Raw genomic sequence first — 22,695 nt, forward strand, 5'->3', positions numbered from 1 at the left:
GCCAAGAAAAGATAGAGCGAACTCACTTAAAGAACAGACAAGAAGCTGAACTATTTTAGTTACGCCTTCACTTTCAACAGGGGCTTAACATAATCAAGACATAATCAACAAGATGACATTTGCCTACTGCAGGGGTCTGCAGACTTTCTAAACAAAGGGACAATTTAATGTCCTTTAGGCTTCAAGGAGCAAGAATAGGGCATTTGGAAGTAAACCATGCCCCATCATTATTATCTGTGGCAAGAATAGCTTACCCATTGCTGCTTTCAATGGGAGGAATAGTGCCTCATTATTGGTGTCAGTGGGAGGAATGATACTCCGTCATTGGTGTCAGTGGGAGGAATGGTGCCCCATCATTGGTGCCAGTGTGGGGAATGGTGCCCTATCATTGGTGTCAGTGGGAGGAATGGTACCCCAAAGGCAGAGTAAAGGCAAGGAAAGGACCTCATCTAGTCCCCGGGGTGCAGTTTGGAGATCATTGACCTAGTGCAAAAAATTGGTCAACTTAAGATCAAATAATTAGATGAACAATGATCAACATAGACAACTTATAACATCCAGCAAGAAGAAGTGGGACCCTTTGTTAACATGCTACAGCATTGCAGGTCCTGCTAAGTCTGCCATGACAATAGGGCTCCTGGATTCAGCATAGAAGGATCTCTCTTTTTGGCAAGGGATAACCACAGTATATCCATATCATTGTCAGTCCATCAAATTATTTGATGTTTCCTGCCAGCACTGAAGTTAATCCAGTGTGCCTAATGCAGTCTGCTTCAGGCTATAAAAAATCCAAGATTGTCTCCTTAGATAAAAACAGGCAAAAATGGTACTGGATGCCCCCCCCCCCAGAAATGTCCCTAATTTGGTAGCTCTTGCCAACTTAAAGAGGAGCTCCAGTCTCCAGAACAAATCGCTGCAGCTATCTGCCCAAAAGTGGAAGTGAATACCTGTCAAAACCAGATAACTGCTCCCCCCCAAAAAAGGGCCAAATGTGGCAGTGGATGGGGGGGGGGGGGAGGATGCAAACAAGTGCAACTTCCCCATTTGGGTGAAATTCTGCTTTAACCTCCCAGCTTGAGAAGTTTTTGGTGAACAGGAGAAATAGGTCACCAACCGGTCAGTTCAAAAGTCCATATATCTTTATCCCTGACAGTATAGTGACAACCAATGGAAATGCAGTAGCCGATGCATTTCTGAGCCCAAAGGAACCCCTTTGAGCTAGGATTGCTGGAATTACTGTAGACTATGGTGAAATCTCCTAAAAAGGGATCTTAATCTGAAAATAGACAAATGTGAAGAGATCTGTACCTATGTAATGGCATTGCTATATACAATTCTTTTTTTTTTTCCTTTTACTGACTACTTCCAGCATTTTCTTGCTGGCGGTGGAGATGATGAGAAGCTCTGGTCTCTAGTAGTGTACTGACTATGCTGATGCTCTCCTGTTATCCATCCTTGATTTAGACATACATGGTTCAAGATCAATGACAGTAGAGAGGTCACCTGGGGGCTTCATCAAAATTTTTCTAGGGGGGTCCCGATCTGTAATTACACCCCTGCTCTATACAAAACTAGAAATATTAAAATTTTAGCTCTGGATACATGTTAACAAACAGATGCACATGGCGGTACCTACAATTCATCTTATCATGGTTGCTTTTAGATAAGGACTTAGAGCTTACCAATAAAAATCACTCAACAATACTCCTATCTACGTGGATAAATACAAACACTTTAAAGTAGAATTGAAGCCAAATACTTTGGGTAGTGTGGGGAAGGTTTAAAATCTCTCCTGATAAAATGCCAGGGAAGTGAGGAAAAATCAGCGGGGAGAGCAATTAAAACCTGGCAGAGGTTCTAACCTTTCCTCACTCTATCCAGAAAACATTTTGGCTCATGTTCCACTTGAATTCTTTCCTAGATAAGCTTTTTTCTATTAACTATTACATACAGTATACCAACCAGCAATAAATAAAGTGTCTTCAGACTAAATAAGGCATCATGATAATTCTTTCATTGGTGTGGTAAGGGTAAGAGAGGCTGACATTCCTGCATAAGGCACATGTTAGGCCAATTCTGTAACTGGCAACACGTCACCAGTCGGTAAGTATAAAAACTGCGCTCAGAGACTAAAGGTAGCCGCTGGCACTTCACTAGACATATAGTGCAGAAAAACATAAAATAAACAATAGTGCAGTGCTTAAAGTCATATGTGCAAAAAGCAATAAGAGACCTTAGATTAAAATGAGTTCTCGTTAAACAGTTTGTACAGTGAAATTCATCAAGATATACAATGTGTCTAATATGATAACCAATTCAGAATACAAAAATGTATCTTGAAATATAAATCAAATCTGGACTATGAAAGAAACTTGACACGTCCAAAATGAACAGATAATGTGACAAGATCCAGAATTCAAAACAAAGTTTATAAGTAAATCAAAAAAATGCGTGATTGTCCAAAATCCCATGAATCGGGTAAGGATCACCCATGAAGAGGCACAATGTGATCATTCTTCGCCATTGTTGTGTGATGCACTGCCACAAATTAACCAGATACTGGTAGGTATTGAGTCAACCACGCAGTTGTGGGGGAACACCCCAATCATATTCTACACTCCCAGAGAGTTGATAGGAGAATCCACCGGCCCAGACTAGGATGAATAGATTCAACCTTCAAAAGACAGGTTCCAAACACATGGCCTACCACATCAAAGTGGCATAAAGTTCTCAAACCTGTGTGCTCTGACATGGAGAAAATCCCATGCTGGTGGCCATGTGTTTAAGATGGGGGCTGAGAAGCTGTTTAACCTTCTGGAACCAGCTCTAAAATAGCTGAAAACAGGAAAAAAAGTTGGGAGGTGACAGCTCATGAAGTAGCAGGTCGCCGGTGACGCACGTGTACACTCCAGACCCGATAGTGTTAGATCACGTAACAGGTATGTGACCCGCTGCAGCGCGGCCTTCTCTGCCGTAGTAAATTTACGACGGGTGGTCGCTAAGCAGCTAAATGTGTCTCTAGGGAGTGCTTTCTAACTGTGGGGATGTGCTTTGACTAGGAGAAACACAAGACCTCCATTTTCCCCTCTGACAGAATGGTGGTCTGCCTTGTTTACACAGGCAGATCACCGCTCTGGCTCCCCTGAGAACGATCGGCGGGTCGATCACAATAACGCCCCAGACCCCGTGCACGTAATCACGTACTGGTCCTGCTGCAGTATATCTGCGTGGGGTAGTCCAGAAGTGGTTAAACTCCTAAACTGACAGCAGGGCTCGAAGGCTCCTGCATCACTTTCGGTTTCGGCAGCGTCACCTGGCTCCTCTCCACGCGTATCGTCACGGTCACATAATAGTCATAATAGCACCAAGAGTATAGGCGCAGCAACATTTGCACTATTTATTTACTTCACTTTGTTGGAACACAATTAGGTTGGATGTGGCTACTCATTATTAGCCCAGTTGTATGTAATTTCTAGGCAGCGCGGGATAACACATTTGTTTTTTTTTTGTTAATTGAATTGTGAATTTCTAAAAATAGAAAATTTCAGCTCCGTTTTTTTTTTGTAAATCTCAGGTGTGTTTAGACAAAAGTGCTGTATCAGATGGTCACCACTGCTATTCTTTCTTATTTGCCAGAACAATGAAATTCTTACATTTGGAGATCCATGTCTGCTTGTGATGTTCCTTGTAACCACCATGTTGTCTCTATCTCCCAGGACCAATAGTGAAAAGGCTGCCCCGTCGCTTGGAGGTTGCAGAGGGTGGAAACGCAGCATTTTGTGCAGAGACGGAAAGCGAAGTGGAGCAGGTCGGTTGGACCCACAATGGTCATATCATGTTTGAAGATCACCGGACAGTGGTACAGAGTTTTGGAAGGACACATGTCCTGGTTCTAGTGGGGGTAACGCAGAAGGATAGTGGCATCATCCAGTTCCATGCTGGACTTTCTGAATCCACATGCCAGCTTCGAGTTAAAGGTAAGAAAGAGGGGTAGCTAAAAGTGGGAAAATAGTAAAAAAAAAAAAAAAATGCTTGTATAAATATTTAAACCATGGGCTTTAATTAAAAGAGAGTAAAACGGCTCACATCTTTACCCTCAAAGATACAGCTGATTCTAAAGACTGGGCTGTGATTGGATAATTGCCAATATTCTTCTTCTCGTCCCGAGAATCTTGTGAGGAAATATGCATTGATGGAGCTATGGAACCCAGAGTGGACGACAAACAGGAGTCAAAATCTGGCTTTTTATAGGCAGTTTTCTGTCAGCTGGGGTATCACAAAGAATCCTGGAGTAGCCTGTAGAGTATTAGAAGAATGAAGGCACCACAGAGTTTTGAACAAGTCCAGTAACAATTATATTTGCCAAGATATGTAAACAGAAAGCCAATGCGTTTCAGGGGCTCAAACTTCCCCCTTCATCAAAATTAATTTACGTGAGATGAGTATTGCTAATTGAAATGGCACATAGAATCATAATCATTATATAACATTAAGACCCCTTTCACACCAGGGCGTTTTGCAGGCGCTATAGCGTTAGAAATAGCGCCTGCAAAACGCCCTAAAGAAGCTGCACCATTGTCTGTTGTGTGAAAGCCCCGAGGGCTTTCAAACTACAGCGGTGCGCTGGCAGGACGTCAGAAAAAAGTCCTGCCAGCAGCTTCTTTGGAGCGGTGAACGAGCGGTGTGTTTACCGCTCCTCCACCGCTGCTGCCCATTGAAATCAATGGGGCAGCGCTGTAATGCCGCCAGCAAAACGCCGCTATTGCGGCATATTGCCGTCGGTTTTAACCCTTTTACGGCCGCTAGCGAAATGCGCCGCAAATCCAGCGGTAAAACGCCGCTAAAAATAGCGGCGTTTTACTGCCGACGCAAGGTGCGGTGTGGTGTGAAAGGGGTCTTAGAGTATATACAGTACCATTGTTTTTACACTATAGATGATTGTTTACAACCTTAGATAATCATCTGATAATTTTATGTTGTCTTGTTTCCCAGTCCTGATAAAGGGGGAGTTTTGACCCCCAAAATATATTTGCTTTCTTGTTGCGTGTCTTGAAGAATACCATTCTAACTGGATTTGTTCAAAATGTTTGTGGTGCTGTCATCCTTCCAATATTCTACAGAGAATCTTGTGAGGCTGGCATTTGGGTACTGTGATTCACTGTTTGGTAAAATCACATGACCAATACCATGGCATAGGTCACATGACCTGACATTACCACAATCCTTGAATCAGCTATTTCTTTAACAAGGTGATGTGTTTGACTGATTCACTTACTAATTAAAGCTGAAGGGCCAATATATTTTAAAATGGGAATGTGTTTGGATTCTAGTTCCACTTTAAATGGAAGCTAAGACTCTAGTGCATCTCAACCCAAAATGTTGCTGAAGGTCTATTTTATTGCTGTCTGTGTTTCCATGGGGGTCCTTAAAACATAAAATAAGAGGAAATCAGAAGACAGCCATCCCCAGAACAGGTGTCCTGACTGAGAGATCTCCTCTCCACTCCTGTTTTTGGTGAAAAACATAAAATGACAATGGTCACCAGGACTGGAAGTAAGGTGCAATCTCCCAGATGGGGACACAAACATTAATAGAAACCTGACAGAGATTCATTTTTTTCTATTGCACAACACGGCTAGACATACAGGTGTAGTCCAGCCTCTGGAACGTGTTGGAAAATTAAGTTTTCAAGGCTGTGGAGAAAAAGGTTGACAGCTCTCAATGGTATTCTCAGAACTGCTTGGTGGTTCTGTAAAACATCTGAATGGGTGCCTGGTGCGCAATCAGCTGAACTGTGGGGAAATGACACAAGTACCCTTGCAGTGATTCTCCCCCATTCTACAAGGGCTAAGTGCTCTTTTTGGTGTAGGGTACCTTAAAAAAGCAGTGTTACCTTCCTTGCTCCCGTAGGCTCCTCTCCTCTCTGTGTGACCGCTGCCCTGAAGTCGCTTCTCTTCGACCATCTATTGGTCGCACTCTGACGTCATCATATACAATGCAGGACCAGTAGTCAGTAAGTAAGGGCATTGAAGGTCTGTTCACAACCAAAAACATCAGAGGGAAGTGGAGAGTGCCAGCTGTGAGGGGAACAAAGGATTAGTTTAGTAAATGTGCTATTTCAAGGTACCTGATAAATGAGCATTCAACTCTTGCAGTGTGGGGACAAGTATGTAACCAGCACACCTAGGATCTCCAGAAAAATTCCAAAGCTGTATTCCACAATCACATCATAGTTACAAAAGCAACGTTTCAGAGCCTTGCAGGAGACACCTTCATCAAGCATGTGCCCATGTCACATACCTGATGAAGGGGTCCTGTGAGGCTCTGAAACGTCTCTTTTATAACTAAGATGTGATCCCTGAATAATGCTTTGGAATTTTTTGGGAGATCCTTGGTGAGCTGGTGACGCACATCTCATTTTGATTTTCTTCCAGCAGGTGATCGCTGCAGCAGCCACTTACATTCACAGCCACTCTCAGGAACGTGTGCATGGGAATATTGTGCCTTGCAGTGCAGTGGGAACCCCATGGCAAGGGTAGTTTTGTCATTTGCCTAGAGTTCCCCTTTAAAGGTTGCATAAGAACACCGCTTCAAATAATGATCTGCCTGTAATTTGCTGCGTTAGGGACACTCTGTAAAGAGTTGGCACAATATACATCTCAGAAGCAACTTACTAATGAGATAAGCAAATGTGTCGGTCTCCTCTTACCTCCAGCTTTGCATCATATTATGCCTGATCTTTATCACAGCTTTCCTCTTTTTACTTCTTATGCCCTGTACACACCGTCGGACATTCTGGTGACAAAATCCGTCAGATTTTGGCCCAAACTTGTCTTTCATACACACGGTCGCACAAAGTTGTGGGAAAATCCGATCGTTCAGAACGAGGTGACGTACAACGCGTACGACGGGACTATAAAGAGGCCAGTAGCCAATAACTTTCATCTTGTAATTTATTCTGAGAATGCGTGGCACTTTGTGCATTGGAATTGTCTACACACGATCGATCGGAATTGAAACAATCGGATTTTGTTGTTGGAAAATTTTAAATCCAGATCTCAAACTTTGTGTGTGTCGGAAATTCAGACGGAAAAAGTCCGATAGAGCCCACACACGATCGGAATTTCTGACAACACAGTCTGATCGCATGTTTTCCGTCAGAAAGTCCGACTGTGTGTACAGGGCATTACTGTAAGAGAACAAGGCAAAGTAATAACAGGCTGATGTATAAAATGGAGAGACCCCCATACCGGGCCAGAATACTGGTTACTTCAGATAACTGGACTTTGTATGGATCAGCACTGATAGGTTTTATTATTATATTACATGGGGAAGCCCACTCTCCTAAAAGGAAGAATAAACTCTTGTTTATGCCCAATCTGGTGCAGTTGAGCATGCTAGCCAATCAGCTTGTTGGCTAAAATTTAGTTTGTTGGCCAAATTCAGCTTGTTGGCTTTGACACAAAAAAACTGGAATCTGACTGGTTTTTATGCAGAGCTGTACCAGAATTTGCACTCTACAATTTTAGTTAATCTACCCCATTCATTATTAGTATTATTACCTCTCACTGAGATCACAGGACTACCCCTGAAAATGTCTGTCTTTCTCTCCAGAAGGATGGAGTCACCTTTGTTCAGGCATCATCCAAGGCAGTGTTTCTCAGCCCTTTTTCATTTGCGGCACCCTTTAAAGAGTATGCAAAATCTCAAGGCATCCCAGTCTAAAGTAAACATTGCTTATGAACGGGAAACCTGAGCCTGGGATGATACACACTGCCACCTTGATGAAATTATCTTTACATCAGAGACCCCCCCCCATTACATTAGAGCTCCCCCCATTACACCAAAAGTCCCCCATAACATCAGAGCTCCCCCATTTCATCAGAGTAACCCTTTCAAGCCATAGGTCTCCCGGCACATCAGAGGTCCCCCCATTGCAACAGTATCCCTCCATCACATCAGAGTCACCCCTTCGAATCAAAGGTCCCCATCACATCAGAGTTGCTCCTATACATCAAATGCCCCCTATATATTAGTCCTCCAATGAAACCAGAGTCTCCCCACCACACAGCAGAGGAGGGTAATATGGCGCTTGCTGGGGATCCCAAAAATATATTGTAATATGATCACAAAATGTTAGTATAAAACATTGGTCGTCTTTATATAGCCAAAGTATATCGATTTTTGTGTGAGTTTAGGGTATATCCACACACCAGTATCCTCGATGAGAAGTTCAGGGTCTTTGTAGATCATCAAGGTGGTCCGTGAGGGGGATCAGCAGTACAGGCTGTACCCTAAAGGGCTGCCAGTCTTAAAGCAAGAAGTAGCTCTAGGAAACAATGGAATAGAGAAAGAGACGGCACCCACCACACAGTCCCCCCATCATAGAGCTTTCTGCTCACGCAAGCCCCCCAATCACATTAATCCCTCATCTCAGGGCGCCTCACCCCCTCCCCCCCAATCATGGAACCCGGAAACTAGTGAAACTAGTGGAGATCACTGTAGTAGTGGTGCCTACTATAGTGATTTCCAGCTTCCAGGGTGATCCCATAGGTGTGGCACACACATACTTACATTGGTCCAAGCTGGAACAATGTAACTATGGAAAAACTGTCATACCTGGAATTCAGTTTTAAAGACCATGAAAGTGGTCTTTGGGTTACCAAAGGGTCGCTTATGATATTTGATATATGTAATGCTACAGGGAGCTGTCATAGACAGAATACCTACTGGAGAACATTTTCATAGACTGTGCTACTAGAGTGGTTTGAGATTGGAGCCATACCATAGGAGAAAGTCCGGGTATACTCACACTAGGGTGTATGTACCTTGTCCGAGCACATTTTACCCCCAAAATCTGGCATGTTTCAGTAGTGTATTGCTTTGTCCTATGCTCATGTACTATTCAATGTACCATGCCCTAACCTGCATGAAAAAGAGGTGGTCTGGGCCATGATCAGTTGTACTTTGGCAAGGTACGCTTAATTGTGATTGCTAACTGTGCCAGAACACAGAACATGAGCACTCATGGAATATGGAAACAGGGATCACAGTGGTCCATGACTGGTGGAGGTGATGGCATAAGCATGTACGGGCCCAGCACAATGTCAGTGCAGGCCAATGGCGAAGTGGGGAGGGAGGACAACCATACTCCATTGGACAAGGCAGTGCCTAGAGTACACCCTCAGAGGCCGGGGACATATGTCACCTGAGGCTGCTGGGGTCCAAGGGCAAAACTGGAAACACCTAAGGGCCACATGTTGGGCATGGTGGATCAAAAAGCTTCTCTTTATCTACAGGTATCAATCTATATAGCGTGAATATGTCTATATACTTTGGCAGTAAGCAAACTTTGAGGCCCAAAAATTGTTCATGCATAGTGGCCCTTTGGTGACTGCCTTCGGCAAGACATTAAGGGGTTCATTATCTGGCAATGACAATCTATTTTCAGATATATGCTTCCCCCCGCAGCCCTTGTCATTTAAACATAGGCCTGGAAATACTTTGTGTATTTATGTATTATGTATTCTGGAAATATCTGTGTTAAAAGGACAGTGCATGGACAAGGCAATGGGCTGTGTGGGAAATAATAAATAATACATATATAAATAATAAATAACACCCGTACTTACAGTTCAGTGAATGACTCCTCAAAAACAATTGTGTAGTTGCTGATACACACAACTAGTGTTTAAAGCAAAAAAAAAACAGAAAAAATAAACAGCGCTCACACTATATATATATATATATATATATATAAATATATATATATATATATATGTATGATCTAGTGAGTGCGGTATATGTTGACTGGCACATGGTGGAGTGGAGCACATATTGTTACAATTTTTTTATGCATGTGGGAGATATAGAACACTGAACATGAATTTTTTTGTGGGACCTTTATGGGCGTTTCTGTTAAAATCTGTATACATAGAAGTGCGAGAGCTGTTTATTTTTCGTTTTTTGTATGGGAATTGGGAAATAAATCTGAATAAGATTAAAATGCCACTTCTCGGAAACATAGCCTGGAATGAGGTACAATATTAAAAAAGAACACCATAATGCAAAATTGTGTAGAAGAGGGGGGGGGGGGGGTAAAACCTCTGTAGTATCCTTCATACACACCTAACCAAAGATAGTCTAGGATTTCCTCTACTGTGCATTAATCTGTCCTTGTCTGATGCAGCTCGTGGGTCCAGCATTGCTGCAGCTTCTGGGGAGCCGGTCAGTAGGACTATGGATGCCGGACAGCCCATCTGTCTAAGCTGCCAGGTGCCCAGCTCTGGGGCCAAAGTGCGCTGGATGAAAGATGGTAAGGAGGTGGAGGCCGGCGGACGCTTCTCCCTCCAATCAGATGGCAGAATGAGGCGGCTTCTCATATCCTCTTTAGAACCATTGGATTCGGGAAATTATACTTGTCACTCTGCTGACGACAACATCAGCTTCTCCGTCACAGTGACAGGTAAGAAAACCTGCGTTGATTTCCATTGACTGAGTAGAACTCCATTCCAATGTAAACGTACAGTGCCTTGAAAAAGTATTCATACCCCATGGACATTTTTCACATTTTGTCATGTTACAATCATAATAAATGTATTTTATTGGGATTTTATGTGATAGACCAACACAAAATGGCACATAATTGTGAAGTGGAAGAAAATGATAAATGGTTTTCAAAATTTTTTTACAAATACATTTCTGAAAAATGTGGTGTACATTTGTATTCTGCCCCCTTTACTCTGATACCCCTAACTAAAATCTAGTGGATCCAATTGCCTTCAGAAGTCACCTAATTAGCAAATAGTAGAGTCCACCTGTGTGTAATTTAATTGCAGTATAAATACAGCTGTTCTGTGAAGCCCTCATAGGTTTGTTAGATAACATTAGTGAACAAACAGCATCGTAAAGGCCAAGGCACACACCAGACAGGTCAGGGATAAAGTTGTGGAGAAGTTTAAAGCAGGGTTGGGGGTATAAAAAAATATCCCAAGCTTTGAACATCTCACGGAGCTCTGTTCAATCCATCATCCGAAAATGGAAAGAGTATGGCACAACTGTAAACCCACCAAGACATGGCCGTCCATCTAAACTGATAGGCCAGGCAAGGAGAGCATTCATCAGAGAAGCAGCCAAGAGGCCCATAGTAACTCTAGAGGAGCTGCAGAGATCCACATATCAGGTGGGATAATCTGTCCACAGGACAACTATAAGTAGTACACTCCACAAATCTGATCTTTATAGAAGATTGGCAAGAAGAAAGCCATTGTTAAAAGAAAGCCATAAGAAGTCCAGTTTGCAGATTGTGAGAAGCCATGTGGGGGACACAGCAAACATGTGGAAGAAGGTGCTCTGGTCAGATGAGACTAAAATTGAACTTTTTGGCCTAAAAGCTAACCATGCATATCACCCTGAACACACCATCCCCACCGTGAAACATGGTGGTGGCAGCATTATGTTGTGGGGATGCTTTTCTTCAGCACTGACGGGGAAGCTGGTCAGAGTTGATGGGAAAATAGATGGAGCCAAATACAGGGCAATCTTAGAAGAAAACCTGTTAGTCTGCAAAAGACTTGAGACTGGAGTGGAGATTCACCTTCCAGCAAGACAACAATCGTAAAGCATACAGCCAGAGCTACAATGGAATGGTTTAGATCAAAGCTTATTCATGTATTAGAATGGCCCAGTCGAAGTCCAGACCTAAATCCAATTGAGAATCTGTGGCAAGACTTGACAATTGCTGTTCACAGGCGCTCTCCATCCAATATGAAAGAGCCATCCCCAAAAAGCCTTGCAGCTGTAATTGCAGAGAAAGGCGGTTCTATAAAGTACTGACTCAGGGGGGCTAAATACAAATGTACCCCACACTTTTCACATATTTATTTGTAAAAAAAATTGAAAAGCATTTATCATTTTCCTTTCACTTCACAATTATGTGCCACTTTGTGTTGGTCTATCACATAAAATCCCAATAAAATACATTTACGTTTTTTGGTTGTAACATGACAAAATGTGGAAATTTTCAAAGGGTATGAAGGGTATGAATACTTTTTCAAGGCACTGTTTATGTATATAGTCAGTGTAAATCCAGCCTACAAAGAGAGGGGTGTCCTGACAGTTTCACCCAGGGACAACTTACACCAGGTTTATGAGATGACAAGTCTGAGTCAATTAAATATTTGCAGCTATCATATTTTTTTAGCCTGCTGATGAGGCAGCGAAGAAGTGCAGACCAGCTCACATTAGAAACCATTTAAAAATGAATTTTCCTAAATGAATAGTCTTTGTTGTTTTGGGCACAGCATGGATTAAGATGATTGTGATCTAACCTGGGACTAATGGGGCATGAGACTTTAATACTGGGGCTTTTATGTGATATACTTTCATTTACTGGTCCATTGATTCACGCAAAGACTAGAAACTGCCTAGTGCCTACAGTGACACCAATCTTTCCGAGAAAAAGTGTCATGAAAGAGAGATAATTACTAAATTCGATTTGCAGATTTCCTAAATGACTTCCATATATATATATATATATATATATATATATATATATATATATATATATATATATATATATATCAGAACAATGAGATAAAAAGGCATTTGTACCCAAACCAGGTTTTTTTTTTATCTCTTCAAAACTGCTCACAAAGTGAATCACTTACTGACACCTCAGGGTGTATTTATAAAAAAAAAAAAGTTGAACAGCTGTTCGTCCATCATAACTGCATGTAAATTCACTCTCACTCACTCTCGAATTGAGCAAAAGCAAATGTTCTTGGGCTATCTCTGAAATTCAAATGTGTAAAATACTGCATTATGGCCACTAGATGGCACTAACTGTCATACGAAATCTATATGCTCCTCAGTGCCATCTAGTGACCATAAGGCAGTATTTGACATTTGAATAGCAGAGACTATATCCTGAGAACACTTTTTTTTTTTTGTCTCATTTGTACAAAACAAATTTACATGTAGTTTCGATGGAGGAACTTTCCCAAAATGCCACCTGAAAGTTTTAAATAAAGCCTTCTGTTTTACATATCTTATATTAGGCTCAGTAACATCATTACTTGGTCCTTTGCTTCTTAATGCAACACAGGCAGATCATGACTGGTGGGAGGGGCCAGCAGGGTGCTTCCTAAAAAAACTTCACAGCACCCTGCTCAATACTCTTCTCAAGAGCCACCAGCCCTGAAGCAAACAGCGGGTTGGCTCTTTGGAGGAGTTGTATATATCAAAATGCCTTGATGGGTTGGTGTCAGTCTGGAGGAGTGGGCATTCCTAGGTAGGCTGTATTTGCATGCAGGCTACACAAGGTAACACCTGCATGTTATCGAAAGAGCTGAACACCAATAAATGAAAGGGGCAGGTCAGGGACAGTCAGGCTGGGGAGGAAAGGTCTAGATGATGCTGAATGTCCTGCATCCAGGAAATGAGGAGGGCTCTATCTGACTAGTTGAAAGTAGAACTTCAGTCATTTTTTCATCTATTAAATCATCTACCCTTGTTGTTTTAACTTTGGATAGTAAAACATTTTTTTCTGCTAGTAAATACCTTATACAGCTCACTTCCTGTTTCTTGTATGGTAACTTTCACTCTCATGAGAGTTTGCCAGGAAGGGAGGGGGGGGGGGGGTGAGTCATAGGAGGACCAGTGAGAGCTGCAGAGCTGGAGGTGTGTCTCTGTGTTTATGTGTATGAAGCACCCACCCATTTTGGTGGGTGCTAAATAGGTTTTCTGTACATAGTGATAGGTAAATTTGGCCAGGGCCTTACACTTTTTAGGCCTGGTTGTTTGTTTTGGGAGGTGGGAGTGATAGAATAGAGGGGGGTGTGCCCCCCCCTTCCAGTGGAAATGTTCTGGAAGGGAGGCAAGACTTGGGATTGGAGTGGCAGGCAGCTTGTATGGAGAGCTCTGGACCAATCATTAACTTGTGTTGGCAGGGGCAGGAGTCGCATATAAGCTGGAGGTCACATGCTTCTGGGAAGAGTTCCTGGGAGGAGGAGGAGCTGAAGCAGGAGAGATGTAGTGTGCAGTGGGAGCAGGCTTGAAGGCCTGAGGGTTCAAATACTCCAGTGCTGGATAGCAGGAGCGGGTTTGAAGGCCTGGGGTTTCAGAGACCCCAGTGCTGGATAGCAGGAGCGGGTTTGAAGGCCTGGGGTTTCAGAGACCCCAGTGCTGGATAGCAGGAGCGGGTTTGAAGGCCTGGGGGTTCAGAGATCCCAGTGCTGGATAGCAGGAGCGGGTTTGAAGGCCTGAAGGTTCAGAGACCCCAGTGCTGGATAGCAGGAGCGGGTTCGAAGGCCTGAGGGTTCAGAGACCCCATTGCTGGATAGCAGGAGCGGGTTTGAAGGCCTGGGGGTTCAGAGACCCCAGTGCTGGATAGCAGGAGCGGGTTTGAAGGCCTGAGGGTTCAGAGACCCCACTGCTGGATAGCAGGAGCGGGTTTGAAGGCCTGGGGGTTCAGAGACCCCAGTGCTGGATAGCAGGAGCGGGTTTGAAGGCCTGAAGGTTCAGAGACCCCAGTGCTGGATAGCAGGAGCGGGTTCGAAGGCCTGAGGGTTCAGAGACCCCATTGCTGGATAGCAGGAGCGGGTTTGAAGGCCTGGGGGTTCAGAGACCCCAGTGCTGGATAGCAGGAGCGGGTTTGAAGGCCTGAGGGTTCAGAGACCCCACTGCTGGATAGCAGGAGCGGGTTTGAAGGCCTGGGGGTTCAGAGACCCCAGTGCTAGATAGCAGGAGCAGGTTTGAAGGCCTGAGGGTTCAGAGACCTCAGTGCTTGATAACCCACACAGTCGCTATGTAATCTGGAGGAGGAAAACTGGTCGTCCCAGCCTGGGATGTACTGAACCATGCAGAGGAGGAAGTAGATGAAAAACGGGAGGAGGAAACTGGGATCAACCTTCTCAATTTAGAAATCAGCTGAAAGATTTAGTGCTGGAAAACACTTTTTGATAGATAAAAAGTGCATTTTATATACATCTATATAGATCAAACCAAAATGAGGGACAAATGAGGAGGAATTATGGACAGAGGGACATTGCTCCAAATCAGGGACAGGCCTTCCAAATCAGGGACAGTTGGGAGCTATGGAATCAGAGTATATATAAAATAATATGCAAAGTGGTTGAAGGGAGGCTTCAGAATGGCAAAGATGTTTTTATTACAAATTATGTGAGCAGACTGCAGTTCCTTTAAAGCTTCTAATGCAGATTGTGAGATGCCATGTCCAGGGAAATCAGACTAAGCCATTTGAGTCCAGGAGAGGGCCCTGCAGGGCCGTCTTTAATTTTGATTGGGCCCTGGGCAAACATTTTCTTCCCCCCCCCCCCCTCCATTCTGAGACATACAATAAATAGCAGGTAGACTCAAAATCAGTTTACTGTAGCAGATCGCGCAGTGATTGCAATTGTTTGCCAGAGGTTACAGCCTATCCTTACTGCTCGCTGGCTGGTTGCTAGAGGTTACAACACATAATTTCTGCTTGCCAATTGGTTGCTAGAGGTTAATGCACATCATTACCACTTACTGATTGGCTGCTAGAGATTAAAGCAGATCACTACTGTTAGCTGACAATCAGGAGACAATCAGAGACTGCGGACATGCTGCAGGAGACAATCAGAGACTGCGGACATACTGCAGGAGACAATCAGAGACTGTGGACATACTGCAGGAAACAATCAGAGACTGCGGACATACTGCAGGAGACAATCAGAGACTGCGGACATACTGCAGGAGACAATCAGAGACTGTGGACATTATACAGGAGACAATTAGAGACTGCGGACATACTACAGGAGACAATCAGAGACTGCGGACATACTGCAGGAGACAATCGGAGACTGCAGACATTATACAGGTGATGGTCAGAGAACTTTCAGCAATGCACAGCTTTACAGTTGAATAACACAGCTCAGAGTTTAAGCAGTCAGGCATTTTATGGGTGTAAGTCATACCTGGCCAACCAAACTCACTACATACATTTAGAGGTATGTGGGCGGGGCTTCCATTCTCTGCTCTCACTACAACAGCCGGGAGCTCCACTGATGCTTTGAATTGGGGCCCGATGAAGGTTTTGCAGAGTGCACAGAGGACACCGGAGGCTGTATTCCCATTATAGCCATCTGAGAGGGGGCGTGGCCGGGAGCTCCACTGACGCTCTAACCCCACCCCCGTGCAGCCTGTATGCTCAGAACAGAGCGGCTGTAGTGAGAGCCAGTGATCGGAGTGGGAGCATCATTGGAGCTCCCGGCCCCGCCCCCTCTATACTGGCTGAGGAATACAGAGGTCCGGGAGCTCCACTGACTCACCCACTTCTATCACTGGCTCTCACTAAAGCCGCTCTGTTCCGAGCATACAGGCTGCACGGGGCGGGGTCAGAGCGTCAGTGGAGCTCCTGGCCCCATCCCCTCTCAGATGGCTAGCACAGGAATACACCCTTCTGTGTCCTCTGTGCACTCTGCAAAACCTTCATCGGGGCCCCAATTCACGGGTAGCAGCGCGAGCCCCCCTACAAACATTGGGCCCAGGGCAGGTGCCCCATTTGCTCTGCGCTAAAGACGGCCCTGGGGCCCTGTAAGCTTTGCAAGACTGAAGGGAAGACCGGAGTTCAGCTTTTAGAAAGTAAGAAAATATCTCTCTATTAATGAGATATTGGTGGGAGTTCCCAAGTCTGCACACTTGCCTGAGTGACCCCATTTCAGAGAATGCAAAAAATGCAACCTAAATGTATGGATGTTCCTAACTACATGTCTGAACCACACTCATTGACACTTGGGGGAGAGACTACATAGCAGTCACATGACCAGAGGTTAAACAAACCCCACCCCAGAGGAACTGTGACTATTTTTCTGTATCTAGTTGTAAGGTTTTTTGCAGAAAATGCTCATACACCTATAGCTGACAATCTGTTTGTGTCTGACTCCAGAACCCCCGGTGAAGATTATCAACACAAGCAATGACACAGAACACAAGTGCGCAGGTGGGGAGCGCATGATGCTGAGTTGCGAGGTGTCCCGGGAGAACGCCCATGTGCGCTGGTGCCGCAATGGCGTGGAGATAGAGGAGAGCGACAATGTCAAGCTGGACTCAGATGGCAGACATCGCAGGTTGATCATCACATGTGCCAGGCCAGAGGATTCCGGAGAATATGTCTGTAATGCCGGCAATGATTCCGTCTTCTACAATGTCACCATTACAGGTCAGTGAGCAATTATACTTTCTAACATACAAGCTACATAGATAAACATTATTCATTTTTAATATAATTGTTAAATAAAAGCCAGTCTGTTACACCCTCTTCATTGCCACGCCATTTTTCAGTTTTCAGTGCTGTGATAGTTTGACAGACAATTATTCTGTCATGTTACACTATACCCAAATCAATTTTATATTTTTTTTTTTAGATGGATAGGGCTTTTTTTGGTGTTTTTTTCTTTTTTTTACTATATAAAAGAAGAAAAAAAAACATTTTGAATAAAAATGTTTCCTTACTTTCTGCTACAAAAAATATCAAATAAGTTTGCCAGGACATACTAAACATTCCCAAAACGATCCCCTTTTCGAAAGGAGATACCACAAGTTGATCTTAATTCTTGACACGATCTATTGGAAATGAAGAAACTTGCTGGTATTGAGTGAGATAAGGTGCGCTTAGCCTTTAAAAGTGGCCCAAACCAAGTGGGTCTTCCGTTATTAGTGGGGGAATGTTCCCTGGAGGATGGGATTGCATTGCACTGAAATTGAATAGTGTGCAATAGCTAGATGTTATGGAGAAACTCAAAAAAAGTTTACCCCCCCCCCCCCCCTTTCCCCAAACAATTACGCAGTCATTCCCACAACATTGATGGTCGGAGGCACTTTAACTGTCAATCCTTTTTTTTTGTTTTTTGAACAGATGTTAGAATTCAAATCCTGGAAAAAAAAATGGTGGCAATACTTATATCACAAGACATTAGCCCGATGGTTCTTCAAAGCCATATTTTCAGTAAATAATACACTAAAGTCAATGTTGGTGCACAAAATTGCAATATATAGCGAGTAAAATAAGTATTGAACTCGTTACTCGTAAAATATATTTCTAAAGGTTCTATTGACATGAAATTCTCCCCACATGTTGGTAACAACCCATGCAATCCATACATACAAAACAAATACGTTCAGAAATGAAGCTATGTGTAATAAAATGGAATGACGCAGGGAAAAATTATTGAACACGCTAACTGAAATTTATTTATTTACAAAATCCTTTGTTGGTAATGACAGCTTCAAGACGCCTCCTGTATAGAGAAACGAGTCGCATGCGTTGCTCAGGTGTGAATTTGGGCTATTCTTCCACACAGTCTTCAAATCTTGAAGGTTCCGTGGGCCTCTTCTTTGAACTCTGATCTTTAGTTCTTTTCATAGATTTTCTATTAGATTCAAGTCAGGTGATTGGCTGGGCCATTTTAGCAGCTTTCATTTCTTTCTTTGAAACCAATTGAGTTTCCTTGGCTTTGTGTTTGGGGTCATTGTCTTGCTGGAATGTCCACCCTCATTTCATCTTCATCATCCTAGTAGATGGCAGCAGATTTTTATCAAGAATGTCTTTGTACATTTTTCCATTCATCCTTCCTTCAAAGATATGAAGTTTGCCAGTACCGTATGCTGAAAAACAGCCTCACACCATGATGTTCCCACCTCCAAACTTCACGGTTGGTATGGGGGTGTTTTTATGGCATCATCTGACCATCAGTGGAGGCCGGTGGTAATTTTTTTTGGAGGGGCGGCAAACAGTATAACATCGCAACCCCCCCACTTACCCCATCGCTTCACCGGAGGCTTCCCCTGCTCGACGGCAGCCTCCCCTTCCCCTGCTCTCCATGGGTCATCAATGCAGTGGTGGCTGCTTCCGTTTTCCTCCCTCCTCCTCGGCGGCCAATTGGGAGTCTTCTCTTTTGGGCCAAATAGAGAACGGGTCTCACACCCGCTTCTAATTGTCCGGATTGAGGATTAGGCTAGTGCAATTCGTTTCGTAACGAATCGAAATTGGGCCAAATTTTGCATCCGAATGTCCGAATAAAAAAATAACGAATAATAACGAATACGAAAGAAATATAACGAATGAATTTGAATGAATTCGAATTAATTCAGTAATTCTTTAAAGATCTAATGAAACAAAAGGTCAGCTAAAAGTAAGTCTTAGTCCAATCAGCTAATTAATTTTGTGCCGGAGGTTGGATTACTGGCAAAGTGTATACCTGAGAACTGAGTGAGAAGGGTAAAAGTGGTCAGCCTTCGCGCCGCTAAGTGGTAATAAGTGACTAAAGTGGAACAAAATCCAAAATCAGATATAATGAAACACAGATGCTGTGAAAAAGAGCCTGAGTGATATAAAGTGCAAATGCTAACTAAAAAATGCAGCAGGACAAAATAGTGAGCACAAACTATCAAATAATGAATATAAAGGGGTGGGTCCTGCGCAAATCGTGCCACTCAAATAAAATACACAAATTCAAAATAATATAAATATGTGCATACATACAATGCCGTGAAAAAAAATATAGTCCAAAAAACAGCACGCATAAAAATATATAAAAAATATATATAAAAAAATGGAAAAAAGGTTTAATGATAGAACAATAATAAAATGTCCGCTACTCAAGGCTCCCAGAACTCTCACCTTTAAACGAAGTGAATAAGCAAATCAAACAAACTCCAGGATTCTCTTATTTCATTCATAAATAATAAATAATAGCCATCAGGCAATCCAAAGGAGGGATGCAATGATACAATTCCGCCACTAGAGGGCCAGTCCCAGCTTCCAGAATAGCTGAAATGGATCTTCACTTCTATTTCACAGTGTATGGCTCAAAATAAGAGAGAGGAGGGGGAGAGAGAGAAACAGGAGACTTCCATAGTGTAGTAGTTTAAAAAACGGCAGGTAAATTTATTAAAAAGCAGTAAAGACTCTCACATTTTAATTGCAAAAACAAGCATAATCAGGAAGAGGGTATAATGACAACTTCCTCCCGCCTTACTCTACTTCCGGTTCGTCCTCTGGCCAATCCCTACGCGTTACGTCATGTGACTTCTTCATGGGGAAGTTTTTTAATAAATGCTTTTTAATAAATTTACCTGCCGTTTTTTAAACTACTACACTATGGAAGTCTCCTGTTTCTCTCTCTCCCCCTCCTCTCTCTTATTTTGAGCCATACACTGTGAAATAGAAGTGAAGATCCATTTCAGCTATTCTGGAAGCTGGGACTGGCCCTCTAGTGGCGGAATTGTATCATTGCATCCCTCCTTTGGATTGCCTGATGGCTATTATTTATTATTTATGAATGAAATAAGAGAATCCTGGAGTTTGTTTGATTTGCTTATTCACTTCGTTTAAAGGTGAGAGTTCTGGGAGCCTTGAGTAGCGGACATTTTATTATTGTTCTATCATTAAACCTTTTTTCCATTTTTTTATATATATTTTTTATATATTTTTATGCGTGCTGTTTTTTGGACTATATTTTTTTTCACGGCATTGTATGTATGCACATATTTATATTATTTTGAATTTGTGTATTTTATTTGAGTGGCACGATTTGCGCAGGACCCACCCCTTTATATTCATTGAGTGAGAAGGGTGTTGTATTGTATTTGAGCCGAGGAGAAGAGACGTTGTCATTGTGTGTGTTAAAAGATTCAATAAACAAATGACTTTCCAAACTACGAATCATTATCACGAATGTCTATACATACATAAATAGTGAATTTCAACAAATACGAACGAATGAATTCGACACTCTACGAATAATAACGAATTATCCGAAAACGTATTAACGTAACATAATGAATATAACAGAACGAAATGATGTATTTTAAGAATGACAACGAACCGAAACTAAACTAAATTTTCCGTTGTGCACAAGTCTGTTGAGGATCAGTGTTTCAACAACAAATATTCATTCGCTGTTGTAACATCTGAATGGGCTCTGAGTGCAATGCTCTTCGTCCGAGGCCTACCCCATTTTGAAGCCTATTAGAGCCTCTGGTTCTAATCAGGTGCTTAAAAAAAAGAAAAAAACCCAGAGCTGTGATTCATGTGCCCAATGTCCTGAAAGGGGGGTGGCGACTGTGGATAGAGGAGTCGGTTCCTGGGCAGCCCTAATGGATGGGCTGCTACTGCTGACCAGACTATATTCTTCCGGTATTTCACAGGCTTGTCTAAATGTTGTGCAACAAACTTTAAACAAGCTTCAACATGCTTTTTCTTCAGCAATAGAGTCTTGCATGGTAAGTGTGCATATAAGCCATGGCGGTTAAGTGCATTACTTATTGTTTTCTTTGAAACAATTGTACCTGCTAATTCCAGGTCTTTCTGAAGCTCTCCACAAGTAGTCCTTGGCTCTTGGACAACTCTTCTGATAATTCTTTTTACTCTTCTTTAAGAAATCTTGCAAGGAGCACCTGGTCGTGGACAGTTTATGGTTAAATGATGTTCTCTCCACTTCCGGATTATGGCCCCAACAGTGCTCACTGGAACACTCAGTTTAGAAATCCTTCTGTAACCAATGCCATCAGTATGTTTTGCAACAATAAGAGCTTTTTGCTTTTACTCATTATGAGATTTTTCTTGTGTGACACCTTGGTAATGAGACATCTTTTTATAGGCCATCAGTGGAGACTGAACCAGTTGACATTAATTTGCACTGACAAGGGGCAGGGTTGCTTTCTAATTACTGACAGATTTCAACTGGGGTCTTGGCTTTCCATGCCTTTTTGCACCTCCCTTTCTTCATGTGTTCAATACTTTTTCCCTGTGTTATTCCATTTTATTACACATATAATTTCTGAACGTATTTATTTTGGTTTCTTTGTATGTATGTATGGTGCCGTGTTCAGTACATATTTTACCTGCTGTATTAACCACTTTTTCAACATTTTAAAATATATAAAATATGAGGTTGTGCCAAGTAAATGGATACCAGATCTGTCATGCCTTAAAATTATGCGCAGACAAACTTCGGTACACAAAATATTCAATTGGGGATGCATTAAAACCCTTAGCTCTTGTACACATAGTCGGACATTCCGACAACAAAATCCGGTGGATTTTGTCCGACGGATTTTGTCTGAAACTGGTGTTGCATACACACGGTCGGACAAAGTTGTCGGAAAATCCGATCATTCGTAACGTGATGACGTTATTCCGTTATGACAGGACTTCGTTGAGGCTAGTAGCCAATAGCTTTGGTCTGGTAATTTGATCTGAGCATGCGTGGCACTTTGTCCGATCGTAATTCCCTACAAACGATTGGACAAAGTCCGATCAGATCATGTTGTCGGAAAATTTTATAGCCCAGCTCTAAAACTTTGTCGGTCGGATATTCCGACGGAAACAGTCCGATGGAGCCCACACACCGTCGGATTATCCGACAACACGGTCCGATGGGACATTTTCCATCGGAATCTCCGACCGTGTGTACAAGGGCTAACAGGTCATCATGATGGCATTATGCTGTGACAGATTCTCTTTACTGATGTCTCCCCTGCAGGAGGCACTGAAGCTAATGGAGTATATCCATATAGTGCTCTGTTCACTTCTTCCCTTTTCACGGCAGTCAGGGAAAGTTACTAGAAAGGGGAGATCAGTGAATGAACATTCGCTGTTCTCCCTTCCCACTACCTGGCAACACTCCACATGCTGGTTCTGGGCCC

The 22,695-nt window shown here is 42.9% G+C and overlaps 1 protein-coding gene across 3 annotated transcripts in view; it reads left to right on the plus strand.

Moving 5' to 3' along the window:
- The window catches only part of OBSL1 (obscurin like cytoskeletal adaptor 1), a 183,277-nt gene that overhangs the window by 34,572 nt on the left and 126,010 nt on the right, over positions 1–22,695 (plus strand). For 2 of the 3 annotated variants that reach the window (XM_077447792.1, XM_077447793.1), the window contains exons 4-6: positions 3,717–3,977; positions 10,190–10,465; positions 16,934–17,206. In XM_077447792.1, the coding sequence (XP_077303918.1) occupies positions 3,717–3,977; positions 10,190–10,465; positions 16,934–17,206 (810 nt within the window). The remainder of the gene's footprint in view (positions 1–3,716; positions 3,978–10,189; positions 10,466–16,933; positions 17,207–22,695) is intronic. The other variant, XM_077447794.1, reaches the window with a different exon arrangement.

The sequence above is a fragment of the Lithobates pipiens genome, unplaced genomic scaffold (assembly GCF_037356315.1).
Source record: "Lithobates pipiens isolate NorthernLeopardFrog02 unplaced genomic scaffold, aLitPip1_a1.2 Scaffold_22, whole genome shotgun sequence".
NCBI lineage: Eukaryota > Metazoa > Chordata > Amphibia > Anura > Ranidae > Lithobates > Lithobates pipiens.